Source organism: Macaca fascicularis, chromosome 1, assembly GCF_037993035.2.
Source record: "Macaca fascicularis isolate 582-1 chromosome 1, T2T-MFA8v1.1".
Lineage (NCBI taxonomy): Eukaryota > Metazoa > Chordata > Mammalia > Primates > Cercopithecidae > Macaca > Macaca fascicularis.
The window spans coordinates 188,507,602-188,520,168 of NC_088375.1; the positions used below are offsets into that span (position 1 = coordinate 188,507,602).

Consider the following 12,567-nt stretch of genomic DNA (forward strand, 5'->3'; position numbering starts at 1 on the left):
GCTCACCTGCAGGAAGGGTAGGAGCTTTAAAGCCTCCTTCTGCCCGCCTGCTGGCCCCACCCATGGCCAGTTAGCCTCAACTTGCCCCTGCTGCCCCCTGCTGCCTGGAGACCGATCCCCACAACCACCGCCTCAGCAGGCCTCCGCCTGGCAACACCAGCCCTGGGCAACGTCCCTCCTGATCTCAAGCAGCAGCCCAGGGCTGGGGTAAGTGACTCCCCAGAATGTCTGTGTGCCCTCCACCACAACAGTGCAATGTGCTTCTTACCCTGCACCTGCTGATACACTCATACATACCCTCTGTGCTCATGCTCACATGCACACGCATCTGCCCATGCTGCCATCCATATGTTCACACAGCAAGCACCCAGTTACATACATAAACATGTACGAGTATTCCTGAATGCACTTGAGTGTGCGTGTGTGCGTGCATGCGCACACATGCACACTAAACTCTTTGTGGACTGACTCCCAGCAACTAACAAACAACAGAATAATATCTGACGTATGTACTTACGTATCTCTCTGTCATACACACACACACACACATATACACACACACACTCCCTCTCTCTCACTTTCAAGGAAATGACCGAGATTTGGCAGCTTCTGCTCTCTCCTCTGAGTAGCAAATAGTTCCTAATCCTCTTCGCTCCATAAAACCTCACATTCCCCATTTTCCCCTCTCTTTATCTTTGCATCTCCTCTCCCTCCCCATCTTTTTATTTTTCCCCTTCCCAGTCTTCTCTTAGCTCTCTGTGTACACCCCTTCCCTTTCTGCCAGTAGGTGGCACCACGGTCCCATGAAGGAGCCACCCACAGTTCCAAGGCTCCGTGATCCCATCTTTATCATTCCTAGTGGGGCTGCCTGACTGCTTCCTGCTCCAGCACTCCTGATGTAGAGGTGGGGGGAAAAGTCCTGGCTTCCGGGTCATTCAGACCAGGCGCTGGAATCCTGGCTCCATCGCTTATGAACTGTGTGACCCTGGGGACTTTTTTAGACTTGGTTTTAAACTGTTTGCTGGTCTTCTGTGTAACAATAGTTACGGGCTTTTCTTTTTTTTTTTTTTTTTTTTTGAGACGGAGTCTCGCTCTGTCGCCCAGGCTGGAGTGTAGTGGCCGGATCTCAGCTCACTGCAAGCTCTGCCTCCCGGGTTCACGCCATTCTCCTGCCTCAGCCTCCTGAGTAGCTGGGACTACAGGCGCCGCCACCTCGCCCGGCTAGTTTTTTTGTATTTTTAGTAGAGACGGGGTTTCACCGTGTTAGCCAGGATGGTCGCGATCTCCTGACCTCGTGATCCACCCGTCTCGGCCTCCCAAAGTGCTGGGATTACAGGCTTGAGCCACCGCGCCCGGCCTAGTTATGGGCTTTTCAAGTGAGATTTTCTTCCTGCTCTGGAAGGGAGGGACAGTAGGAAATGAGCACAGAGCAAGAAGGTCAAAGTGGAGAGAGTCACAGGCAGTGGGGCTACGAGATGGAGGAAATTCAAATTTTTTTTTTTTTTTTTTGAGACAGGGTCTTGCTCTGTTGCCCAGGTTGGAGTGTAGTGGCACCATCACGACTCACTGCAGCCTTAACCTCCTGAGCTCCAATCAGCCTCCCAAGTAGCCGGGACCACAGGTATTTGCCACAACGTCCAGTGAATTTTTTTTTTTTTAAACAGACTAGGTCTTGCTATGCTGTCCAGGCTGGTCTTGAACTGGGCCCAATTGATCCTCTTACCTCAGCCTCCTAAAGTGATAGGATTACAGGCATCAGCCACTGTGCCCAGCTGAGGAAGTGGATTTCTAAGTTTGTTTTGTTTTTATAGTGGACGAAGGCAGCTGAAGAGACAGAAGAGAGAGGGGCTAATAGTATTACAGACTACACTAATAATACTGATCATATTTTAAATGTCTTGCATATATTAAGGCTTTTTTTCCTCTTCACAACCATCTCATGAGATAGACTTTCTTATCTCCATTTTTAAATATGGGGAAACAGAAGCACCAAAGGGTCAGGTACTTGCCATGATCACACAGGTTGTAAGTGGCAGAACCAGGATTCAATCCCAGTTAGCCTGGCACCAGAGTCTACATCTTAACCACCAAGCAGACTCTCTACACTGATGGAATCTCTAAGGAGGCAGGCAAGGCTGGTTTCCATAAAGAGCAAGGGAACAGGCCTTGGTCTGACCTGAGGAAGAAGAGGAGCAGGGGCAGGTGGGTTTGTAGTTACAGTTGCTAGAAGCTGATGGAAGCAAGGTCATATTGTAAGCCTGAGGATGGCAAGAGTAGAGGCTGGAGAAGGGGATGGGGGAAAGATGAGGTTTGTGAGGGTGGTACTAAGGGTCCTACAGAGTCCTGCAGGAACAGAAAGGAGGGTGAAGCTGGGAAGGGGGCCTTTGAGGAGCAGAGTAACAGGGAAAGGAAGAAGGGACTGAGGAGTGGAAGGAGAAGGAGAAAGTCTTTTTTTTTTTTTTTTGACAGAGTCTCACTATGTTGCCCAGGCTGGAATCCAGTGGCACAATCTTGGCTCACTGCAACCTCCGCCTCCCAGTTTGAAGCGATTCTCCTGCCTTAGTCTCCTGAGTAGCTGGGATTCTAGATGCACACCACCACACTCGGCTAATTTTTGTATTTTTAGTAGAGACAGGGTTTCACCATGTTGGCCAGGCCAGTCTCGAGCTCCTGGCCTCAAGTGATCCACCCACCTCAGGCTCCCAAAGTGCTGGAATTACAGGCATGAGCCACCGCACCTGGCAGCTTTCTCTTTCATTCTCAGGAAGAATTGGGACCAGATTACATTCATCTATGGCCCTGGTGCTCAGCACATATGAAGTTGTTAGTGAACATTTTCTGAATGAATGAGTGCAGAATAATGACAGTTAAGTGCTCTGGGTTTTGGATCTTGATCATCATGGATTTGCTTCCTGCCTGCCTCTAATTGTGAGACTTCACCTCGCTGAGCCTCAGTTTCCTTATACAGTGGATCCTCATTATTCACAGATTCCATACCTATGAATTTGCCTGCTTACTGAAATTTATTTGTCATTCTCAAACCAATACTTGTGGTACTTTTGCAGTCATTAATGGACATGAGCAGAAAGGCAAAAAATTTCAGCCATCCAACACACATATTTCCAGCTGAGGTCTGTTGAACAATAAGACCCTCTGTCTTCTTATTTCAGCTTTCATAGATAAACAAATGTGATTTTTGGTGGTCTATTTAGTGCCGCGTATTCTCACATTTTTTGGTGTTTTTTGTTGGTGATTTTACTGTCTCAAATGGTCCCCAGTTGCAGTGCTGAAGTGCTCGCTAGTGTTTCTAAGTACAAGAAGGCTGTGATGTGCCTTATAGGGGAAATACATGCTTTAGATAAGTTTCATTCAGGCACAAGTTATAACACTGTTGGCCGTGAGTTCAATGTCAGTGACTTAGCTCTCTCTCTCTCTATATAAATATATACGTATATATATAATTTTTTTTTTTTTTTTTGGAGACAGAGTTTCACTCTTGTTGCCCAGGCTGGAGTGCAATCGTGCGATCTGGGCTCACTGCAATCTCCACCTCCTGAGTTCAAGCTATTCTCCTGCCTCAGCCTCCTGAGTAGCTAGAACTACAGGCACCTGCCACCACACCCAGCTAATTTTTGTATTTTTAGTAGAGACGGGGTTTTGCCATGTTGACCAGGCTGGTCTTGAATTCCTGACATCAGGTGATCCGCCCACCTCGGCCTTCCAAAGTGCTGGGATTACAGGCATGAGCCACCATGCCCAGCCAACAATGTGTGTTAAATAAGGTGTCTCCACACATAAAATCAGGTTATATATATAGATCAGTTGACAAAAATATTGTGACCAGAGGGTTTCAGGAACCTAACCTCGCATTTACCCTTTTTTCAGTATTTAGCGTTTGTGGTGACTTTATAGAACATTACTGGGAATAATGAGAATTGACTGTATATAAATAGGTACAATGGTGGCATATCCTTAAAAGTAGCTGTGAGATTAAATGAGATAACGTTGGTAAAGTGCTTAGCACAGTGTCTGGCACGTAGTAAGGGCTCAAAAGACATTGTTAATATTGTTACTATATGGATAAGTGAGAAAGTGAGGAAGTGAGTTCCCCCTCTAGAGCCTCTCTCCCAGGGGGCCAAAGTGAGGCTGTCTGGGTGTTGGGCTGGCTTTTAGGCCAGACCCAATAGAGAAGATTGTGAAGGAGCCTGACCCATGAGGAGGGGTTAGGGCCCACGACTTGTAATAAAGGGCCCTGCCCTTATGCAGACTTTATATGTCATAGAGGCCTCAGCTACCCTGGCCACCAGCATCCCCCAGGCACAGTGCAGAAGCTCCCTGTGCCCATGGGGCCATCTCGGCTTGTCCGTGGCCCTCGGCCCCAGGGCATGCGTTCCCCCTACCGCAGACCAGGTATGGGCTGGCCCAGGCCCCGGTTTCCCAGGATGTTCAAGTGTAGCCGCAGAAGATACCAGCAGGGTGTCCAAGGTCGAACTGCCAGCAGGGCAGCCACCAATCCTGCCACCATGGCCACGGGTATCAACAACACCCACACTGACACCACCATAGTGTGGATCTTCCCACCTCAAGGTTAGCCAGGGGGCCTGTGAGCCAGGGTGGGGTTTTAAAAAACAGAGCCACTAGACTGGGCGCGGTGGCTCACGCCTGCAATCCTGGCACTTTGGGAGGCTGAGGTGGGCAGATCACAAGGTCAGAAGATCGAGACTATCCTGGCTAACACAGTGAAATCCCATCTGTACTAAAAATACAAAAAAATTTAGCCAGGTGTGATGGCATGCGTCTGTAGTCCCAGCTACTTGGGAGGCTGAGGCAGGAGAATCGCTTGAATCCGGGAGGCGGAGGTTGCAACGAGCCAAGATTGTACCAGTGCACTCCAGCCTGGGCAACAGAGTGAGACTCTGTCTCAAAAAACAAACAAACAAAAAAAAAAACCCAGAGCCACTGAAGATTTCCCTACCTGGTTCTGTTTAGGCACTCCAAAGGATGATCTCTGTGAAATACCACCCCTACATGTATGGTGGACTCTTGATGGCAGGCACCCTAAAGTGCTGGCAGCCTTAATGGAGGATGGATTGGCTGGAAGCAGAGGGTTTGGGAAGGGGCTAAATCCAAGGGGCAGGGAACTTCCAGAACTGCTGCTTTCCTCACACTTTTCCCTCTCCTTCCTCTCCTCAGTTCTCAGACATCTCAGGCAACCTGGGATTTTTCTGATCCTCTAGAAGTGCCCAGAAGCTAGCACAGAAGCCTGGCTTGCCCTGGACCCGCATCTCCTAGGGGCCGTGGGGGTGGTGAGCAACAAATACAATCATTCTGCTCAAACTGCCTTATTCCTCACGCACGGAGGTGTTAACCAGCTGACTATGCAGGGTGTAAGGGGAGGGTTAGGGCTGAATACTTACAGGGAAAAGCTTCAGTGACCACAGCAGGGATCATAGTTAAGACAGTAGGAGGACAGGACAAGGTCAGCAACATAGACCATCTTTGGTCTCAGCTCTTGATCTGCCCCATGAAGTAGGGGCTCTCTTGCCTCATGCTCCTAACTGCACAGGGAGAAGGGTCTCTGTAAACATCTTAGAAGGTATTGGGAGGCACAGATCAGAGAGGGATAGGATGGAAGACTGAACCCTAAGAGTACACAAGTATGAGGTGGATGTGAGGTGGTTGTGCCTCTGTGTGCCTGTGATGCTCAGCGTGGAGGTGGAGCTGCTGGTGTGTGTGTCTGAGGCCGGGAGAATGGGAGTATAAGCAGATGTGGCTGAATGTGCCTTTGTGATTGAATGTGCCTCTGTGACTGACTGTGAGTGTCAAGGAGTGTTTGTGAGGGTATGGTTGTGCCGGAGAGGACATCAGCCCTGGTAAGAAAAATGAAGGTCAGGAGGGGGATGGGGAACAGCTTAAAGGAGGAGAATGTGGAGAAGGGTGACATTCTGAGAAAGGCATACTACCTTCAGCCCTTCAACCATTCTCTGAGGTCAGTGTTTTCCAGAACTGGCAGCTGAGCTGGGGTGCTTAGGGGTGGGGCAAGACTGAGTTTGAGCCCAGAAAGTAGGGAGGGTGCTAAGCTCTCTGGCCTGGGGATTTTCCATTTGGATTTCTGAGTGTGTGCTCATGTGTCACTGGCTGTAACCGGATTTCTGTGGGGTTGTGTCTTAGTAGCTGGGAACGTTGTGTGGGACTCTGTCTCTAATATGTTGCATTATGCATGGGTTAATGTGTGTCGCACCAGTCCGAGATCTGGCTCCATTTCCAGGCCTACCTTCCCAGGGGGCTAGGGAAGGGAGTGAACCCTGAGAGTTTCGGTGGCCTGGCGCCCTGGGGTTCAGGAAGCCTGGCTAATGTCCTTTGCTGCCTGTGAAGGGAAAGTGAATTGTGCCTATGTCTGTCTACCCCAACTCTTGCCAGAGACTGGGACCCTCAGGGGGGTTGAGGTAGAAAATTCACTGACACACCATGCCCAGACAGTGCTGGGCTCCTCAGGGTATGGGATGGGGATTACTGGACATCAGACAAACCTAGAAGGTGCTTGGGCCATGCTCAAGGGCCCAGGAGGGGCCATACATATAAAGATAATTGACACAGTTCACAAACACATGCAGACATGTAAATATAAGTGAACTCATAGACACACACTGCAACAAACGCACACATGCATGCAAGCACATACTATAAGCAGATATACGCAGACACAAATGCATAGATCCCCACACGACATATGTAACAACACATATGCATGCCTCTAAATGAACACACACACACAGAAATATGTATGCACCCAGACACAAGCACACAAGCATCCAGATGCAGACACATGCCTTCACACTCATGCAAACCCAGGCACACACAGACATACATGCATGCAGACACACTCACCAGACTTCCCTGCCCCTGCGGCCCTGGGACGCAGAAGCCTCCCTCCCCTACATGAGAGTGTATAATATGTGTGTGTGCATGCACTCATGCCCACACTTGTGTCTATGTGTATCTGTGTCTGTGAGAGTGTGTGTTTGTGCTCGAGTGTGTGTATGATGGGGGTGCTAAGCTGTGGGAACCAGATGACATCATCTCTTCCAGCTATTTTTAGCTGTATCTGCAATGATGTCTCCTTCACTGCCCCTCCCCCTTCAGGTTCCTAATTCTCCTCCCCATCTAGGCTCCCAGAGGCAGCAGCAGCCAGAGGGCATCCACCACCTCAGTTTAGGTGACTTCCCGGATGACTGGGTGCCGCCCACTCTCTCCCACCCTGCCAGAGTTCCCTGGAGGCTGAGAACACCAGGCTCTCAGGCTGGAAGGGCCTGAGTTAGCTGAGCTGACCTAGATGGTCTCCACCCCTTGGGGTGCCTCTGCTTCTGCTTTTCAATCTGCAACTCTGTGTCAGTCAACAGTGTCTGCTATGTGCCAGGGATGGTGCTAAATTCTGGAGATACAGCAGTGAGCAAGGCAGTGGGAGTTCTTTCCCAGAGCAGTTATAGCTCAGAGAGAGACACATTACACAGATTATACAAGCTCTTCTTTAAATTGTGAGGAGGCCTCTGAGCACTGGTAACAGGGGCTCCTAGTCTGAGATGATGTTCTCTGCCTCTCTCTGTTCTTCCTTCTCCCATAGGTAGGATAACCTGAGGAAACCAGAGGGAACACACCCCTTACCTTGCACCCTTCATCCTAACAACTGTATCTCCAGAATTCCACAGAGCAGCGCTTCCTTCTCACATCCTAGACTGTGGTCCCAACATGGCACTAACCCACCATCCAACTAACTGGTGGTCCATGACACTCATATCTCCTTTTTCTTTTTTTTTTTTTTTTGAGACGGAGTCTCGCTCTGTCACGCAGGCTGGAGTGCAGTGGCCGGATCTCAGTTCACTGCAAGCTCCGCCTCCCGGGTTCACACCATTCTCCTGCCTCAGCCTCCCGAGTAGCTGGGACTACAGGCGCCCACCACCTCGCCCGGCTAGTTTTTTTGTATTTTTTAGTAGAGATGGGGTTTCACCGTGTTAGCCAGGATGGTCTCGATCTCCTGACCTCGTGATCCGCCCGTCTCAGCCTCCCAAAGTGCTGGGATTACAGGCTTGAGCCACCGCGCCCGGCCTCTCCTTTTTCTTTGTTTCTTTCTTTCTCTTTTCTTTTTTCTTTTTCTTTCTTTTTTTTTGTTTTTTTGTTTTTTTTTGAGACAGAGTTTGGCTCTGTTGCCCAGGATGGAGTGCAGTGGCGCGATCTTAGCTCACATCAGCCGTCTTCTCCCAGAGTCAAGTGATTCTCATGCCTCAGCCTCCCTAGTAGTTGGGACTACAGGTGTGTGCCACCAAGCCTGGCTAATTTTTGTATTTTTAGTAGAGATGGGGTTTTGCCATGTGGGCTAGGCTGGTCTCGAACTCCTGGCCTCAAGTGATCCACCTACCTCAGTCCTCCAGAGTGCAGGGATTACAGGCATGAGCCACCCAGCTCAGCTCTTCCTCTGCCTTTTTTTTAGGGACAGAGTCTCGCTCTGTCACTCATACTGGAGTGCAGTGGCCTGACCTTGGCCCATTGCAGCCTCAATCTTCTGGGCACAATCTATCCTCCCAACTCAGTCTCACAAGTAGCTGGTACTATAGGTGCAGGCCACCATGCCTGGATAATTTAAGCTTTTTTTTTTTTTTTTTGTAGAAACATGTTCTTCCAGCTACTCAAGAGGCTGAGGCATGAGAATTGCTTAAACCTGGGAGGTGGAGGTTGCAGCCGAGATCATGCTACTGCACTCCAACTCTTGGGTTCAAGTGATCCTCCCTCCTCAGCCTCCCAAAATGTTGGGATTACAGACATGAGCTACTGCTTGGCCCCCCCACCTCACTTCTCTTTGAAATATTCCTGTAGTCAATCCCTGGGAGGCAGGCCACTATTCCCCATCTATAGATGAGAAAACCAAGGCTCAGAGATGGGGAGCTCTGGACCACACCTCACAGTGCCTGGGGAGCAGCCCAGGGGAGACGGCAGGCAGGTGGAGAAGGAAGTGGTGGCGCACTGGGACAGTTGGCACAGGTGCAGGAGGAGCAGGCCAGGCAAAGGAATCAGGAGGTGAGGGGGAGGAGGACGATGGCCTGAGGGTTCATGCCAGGAGGAGGGCTTCCCGCTCCAGCCAGCCTCAGGCAGTCACTGGAAAATCGGGTTTGGCAGCTTCAGCCATGTGCTGCAGGACTGGAAGAAGGTCCAGGCTGCTCCTGGGAGGCAGCCTAGCGCGGGCTCTTCCTCTAGCCCTGAGTTTCACCACCTGGCTAGTTGGGGGAGTATTACTTTATAATTCTGGGGCCCTTTGGACTGTGAAGGGACCAGCTCTGGGCTAGAGGCAGGAGCCCGGAGCTTCGAGCCCAGAGCTTCAGTCCTGGTTCTGCCCAAGCCCTGATCTGACCCTTGGAATGTCCTGGCCCCTCTCTTGGCCTTGTGGCTCTGCTCTAGAGAAACAGTTTCCCCAGACCCCAACTCCTGCCCCCCAGATTTTCCTGGGAGTCTGACTCAGGCACAGGAACACAGAGTCAATGGGTAAGGGCACGAACAGACAGCTCCTGGGGCGCCAGGCTGGAGGTCGCTTGTCACTAACAGGTCAATGGCCGGAAGCCCAGCTCCAACCCCACAATGCAGTACCGGTCACCCCACCCTTACCAGTGCCCTCACTCACACCCCCACTTCCGGCCTCTGTTCCTTCCTCACCTCTGGGGAAGGCTGCAGGACTCCCTAGGGAATTTCCCCTGGTTCCTCCACTGGCTCTCTGCCTGGTGCTTAACCCTCCTTCCCACACCTATCCATTCAGCCAGGCCAGTCTCCCACAAAACTTTCTCTCCCCGGACCCTGGGGCAGGGCAAGGAGGGAAGGAAGCTGGGTAGAAGGCCTGCAAAGGAGACTGCTTTTCCTGCTACCTTCAGGTACTGAAGCCCAAGTAAGAGTTTTCAGGACAGAGGGAGTAGACTGAGTGTTGGGCCCTAGGACTGGGCTTCCCTGGGTACTATCCCACCCCCTGAGCCTCGGGAGAGGTGGCAATGACCTTCCTCTGCACCAGTGTGGCCAGAGAAGAAAGCCTGGAGCTGAGACTTGCAACTTCTAGAAAACAAACACAAAACCGAGGCCAAGAGAGTGCTGGCTACTATTACCAACAAAATTCATTAAACACAATTTTAAAAAATCATGAAATTCTAGATTCATGGAGTTCACAGTTATGGAATCTTAGCGTCACAGAATTCTAGCATGGTAAAATCTGGGTTACAGAAACTTAGAAATTCAGAATTGTGGCATTACTGAGTTCCAGATGACAAAATTAGAATATCTTTGAAATGGACATCTTGAGAAATCAATTAATAAAGCCCTTACATTCAGATGGCTGTCTAAACTAGAGGATTTCCTGCTGGGGATGGGCAAAGGTGTCCGCACATGAAGTCTGAGGGGAGGTAAGGAGCCTGGGACACATGAGCTTAAACCAGGGAGGGCCAGGCGCTGTGACTCACACCTGTAATCCCAGCACTTTGGGAGGCCGAGGCGGGCAGATCACCTGAGGTCAGGAGTTTGAGACCAGCCTCGCCAACATGGTGAAACTCCGTCTCTACTAAAAATACAAAAATTAGCCGGGCGTGGTGCCTGTAATCCCAGCTACTCGGGAGGCTGAGACAAGAGAATCGCTTGAACCTGGGAGGCAGAGATTGCAGTGAGCCGAGATTGTGCCACTGCACTCCAGCCTGGTGGACAAGAGCTAGACTTTGTCTCAAGCAAACAAACAAACAAAAACCAAACCAAGCAGAAGACAGTCTTTGTCCATGAGAACACATTTCTGGTTCCTGAAGATGAGGGGCAGGGGGCAGCAGGTGGGGATAGAGAAAGCAGAACTATACAAACAAAGACAACATAACCTAAAGAAAGAATGGTCAAGTAGCATAATATGCTGACCCCAGCATCTCCAGCTTCCCCATAACTGGGGTTACCATCAGCCCAGGATATTTCTTTCCAAAGGTTAGTAAGACTCCTTATCATATTGGAATGGCAACTACCCATGTCTGGCTATCTTTTTTGGGAAGAAAGGTACCGAACAGAAAATACTCCATGCTTTTCTCGGGGTGGCTGGGAGGAATAGACTGTCTTCAAAGGTGCTAAGCTCTGAGCCACATGATGCACAGCAAAGCCACTCCATGTGGTGGGGTTCAGAGCTCCCAGCAAGGCCCTGAGAGTGAACCCTGTGGAGAGCACCTGGGTGGGGTGGTGCCTAGGGGAGCTGATCATCTCCATAGAAGGAGCCAATCTGGAGGTAAAATTTGTATGGGGACCCTTGTCCAATCTTTGGGGCTGGTTATTCAGCAAACAACAAAGGTATTTGCCTAGAATTTCTGGGAAACTACTGCAAACTCAGGAACCCAGAAGGAGCAGTTCCAAAGAGAGGCAAATGCCAGGCCCTGCTGGGCATGGGAAATGGGGCAATGTCAGCTGAAGATCTTCTTGCTCAGCTGCCTGTCCTTGGATCCAGCTCAATACCTCAGCCCTGACCTCTACTCACACGCCCATTTGCCTCCCTCTCCTTGCTTGCCTGCTGTTCTACCTACTTATACCTGCTGTGTGACCTTTGGCAAGTTCTATCCCATCTCTGGGCCTCAAATCTCCTTTGCTGTCTTTTGAAGTCTATAACTGGGTTTAAATGCAGCTTTTAGGATTGCATATTCTTGCTTTTGTCCAGAGAAGTTTTAGCTTCAGGTTATCTCCATTCCCAGCTTCCAGAAAAAGTATCAGGCAGCTTCAGGGGAGAATGCAGGGAATAGGGAATAAAAATAATGCCCACATTTGATATCCTAAATTTGTCAATGTCTATGATGGGTGTTTTCATAAATCTTATGCCCACAACCACCACTCTTTGTGTATAAATCATTGCTCCCATTTTATAGATTAAGGAACAGAGGTCCAGGGAGGGTAGATAAGATGCCTAAGATCATCCAGCTAGGGAGTAACAGAACTGGAATCTCAACTAAGTCTGTCTGAATCTAAGGGCTGTGGTTTCAAATTAGCATTACTCCATGAGGCTTCAATAGGTAAAACGTGAGCCCATGGATGACAGTTTCAGGAAGAAGCAGTCCATGCAACCCTGAGAGGCAGTGAGTTCCATTCGTAAGTGTGCAATAGGGGCTGACAGCTTCTCGTGCTGTGAAAAAAGCTGAACCAAGGTTCCTTCTATTTGGGAACTCTGGGTAGTCTCAGCTGAGATTGGAGATAGCTGGGCTAAATTGGGGGTGAGGAGGTTGGAGTGCAGAGTGGGGTGGTCCTGAACTGGTCTTCAGGGAGTTGAGGGTGAGGGGCTATGCCACTGTTCCTGGAGACAATGTGTTGAGGAGGGAGTGTAAAGGGGGCTTCTTCACTTTCTGGGATGGGCCAGTTCCCCCTCCCCACCATCCCCAGCTGGAGCTGGTTGTCAGGCGTCCAGACCAGGGGCAGGGGGACTTTCCAGCTGGGATAGCATGATGATTGTGTTGACACCAGATTCACTGCCTTGAGGTTCCCAGCAATCTTGCACAATTGCCTCAGTTAACTGATCCAAGGGAGGTGGGAGGA

At 50.1% G+C, this 12,567-nt stretch overlaps 1 protein-coding gene across 1 annotated transcript; it reads left to right on the top strand.

Moving 5' to 3' along the window:
- Positions 1 to 4,326: 4,326 nt before the first annotated feature.
- Positions 4,327 to 5,337, top strand: P3R3URF (PIK3R3 upstream open reading frame). Its single transcript, XM_045371844.2, has 2 exons — positions 4,327 to 4,587; positions 5,194 to 5,337. The coding sequence occupies exons 1-2, from the start codon at positions 4,344 to 4,346 to the stop codon at positions 5,235 to 5,237; spliced, it is 288 nt and encodes a 95-aa protein (XP_045227779.1). The 5' UTR covers positions 4,327 to 4,343; the 3' UTR covers positions 5,238 to 5,337.
- The last annotated feature ends 7,230 nt before the right edge of the window (positions 5,338 to 12,567 follow it).

What these genes read in the sequence shown, in the direction of transcription:
- P3R3URF (XM_045371844.2), top strand. Translation starts at nt 4,344, where the DNA reads ATGGGGCCATCTCGGCTTGTCCGTGGCCCTCGGCCCCAGGGCATGCGT. An exon ending in GTGGATCTTCCCACCTCAAG is followed by an intron (nt 4,588 to 5,193) that starts GTTAGCCAGGGG and finishes TCCTCTCCTCAG; the next exon opens with TTCTCAGACATCTCAGGCAA.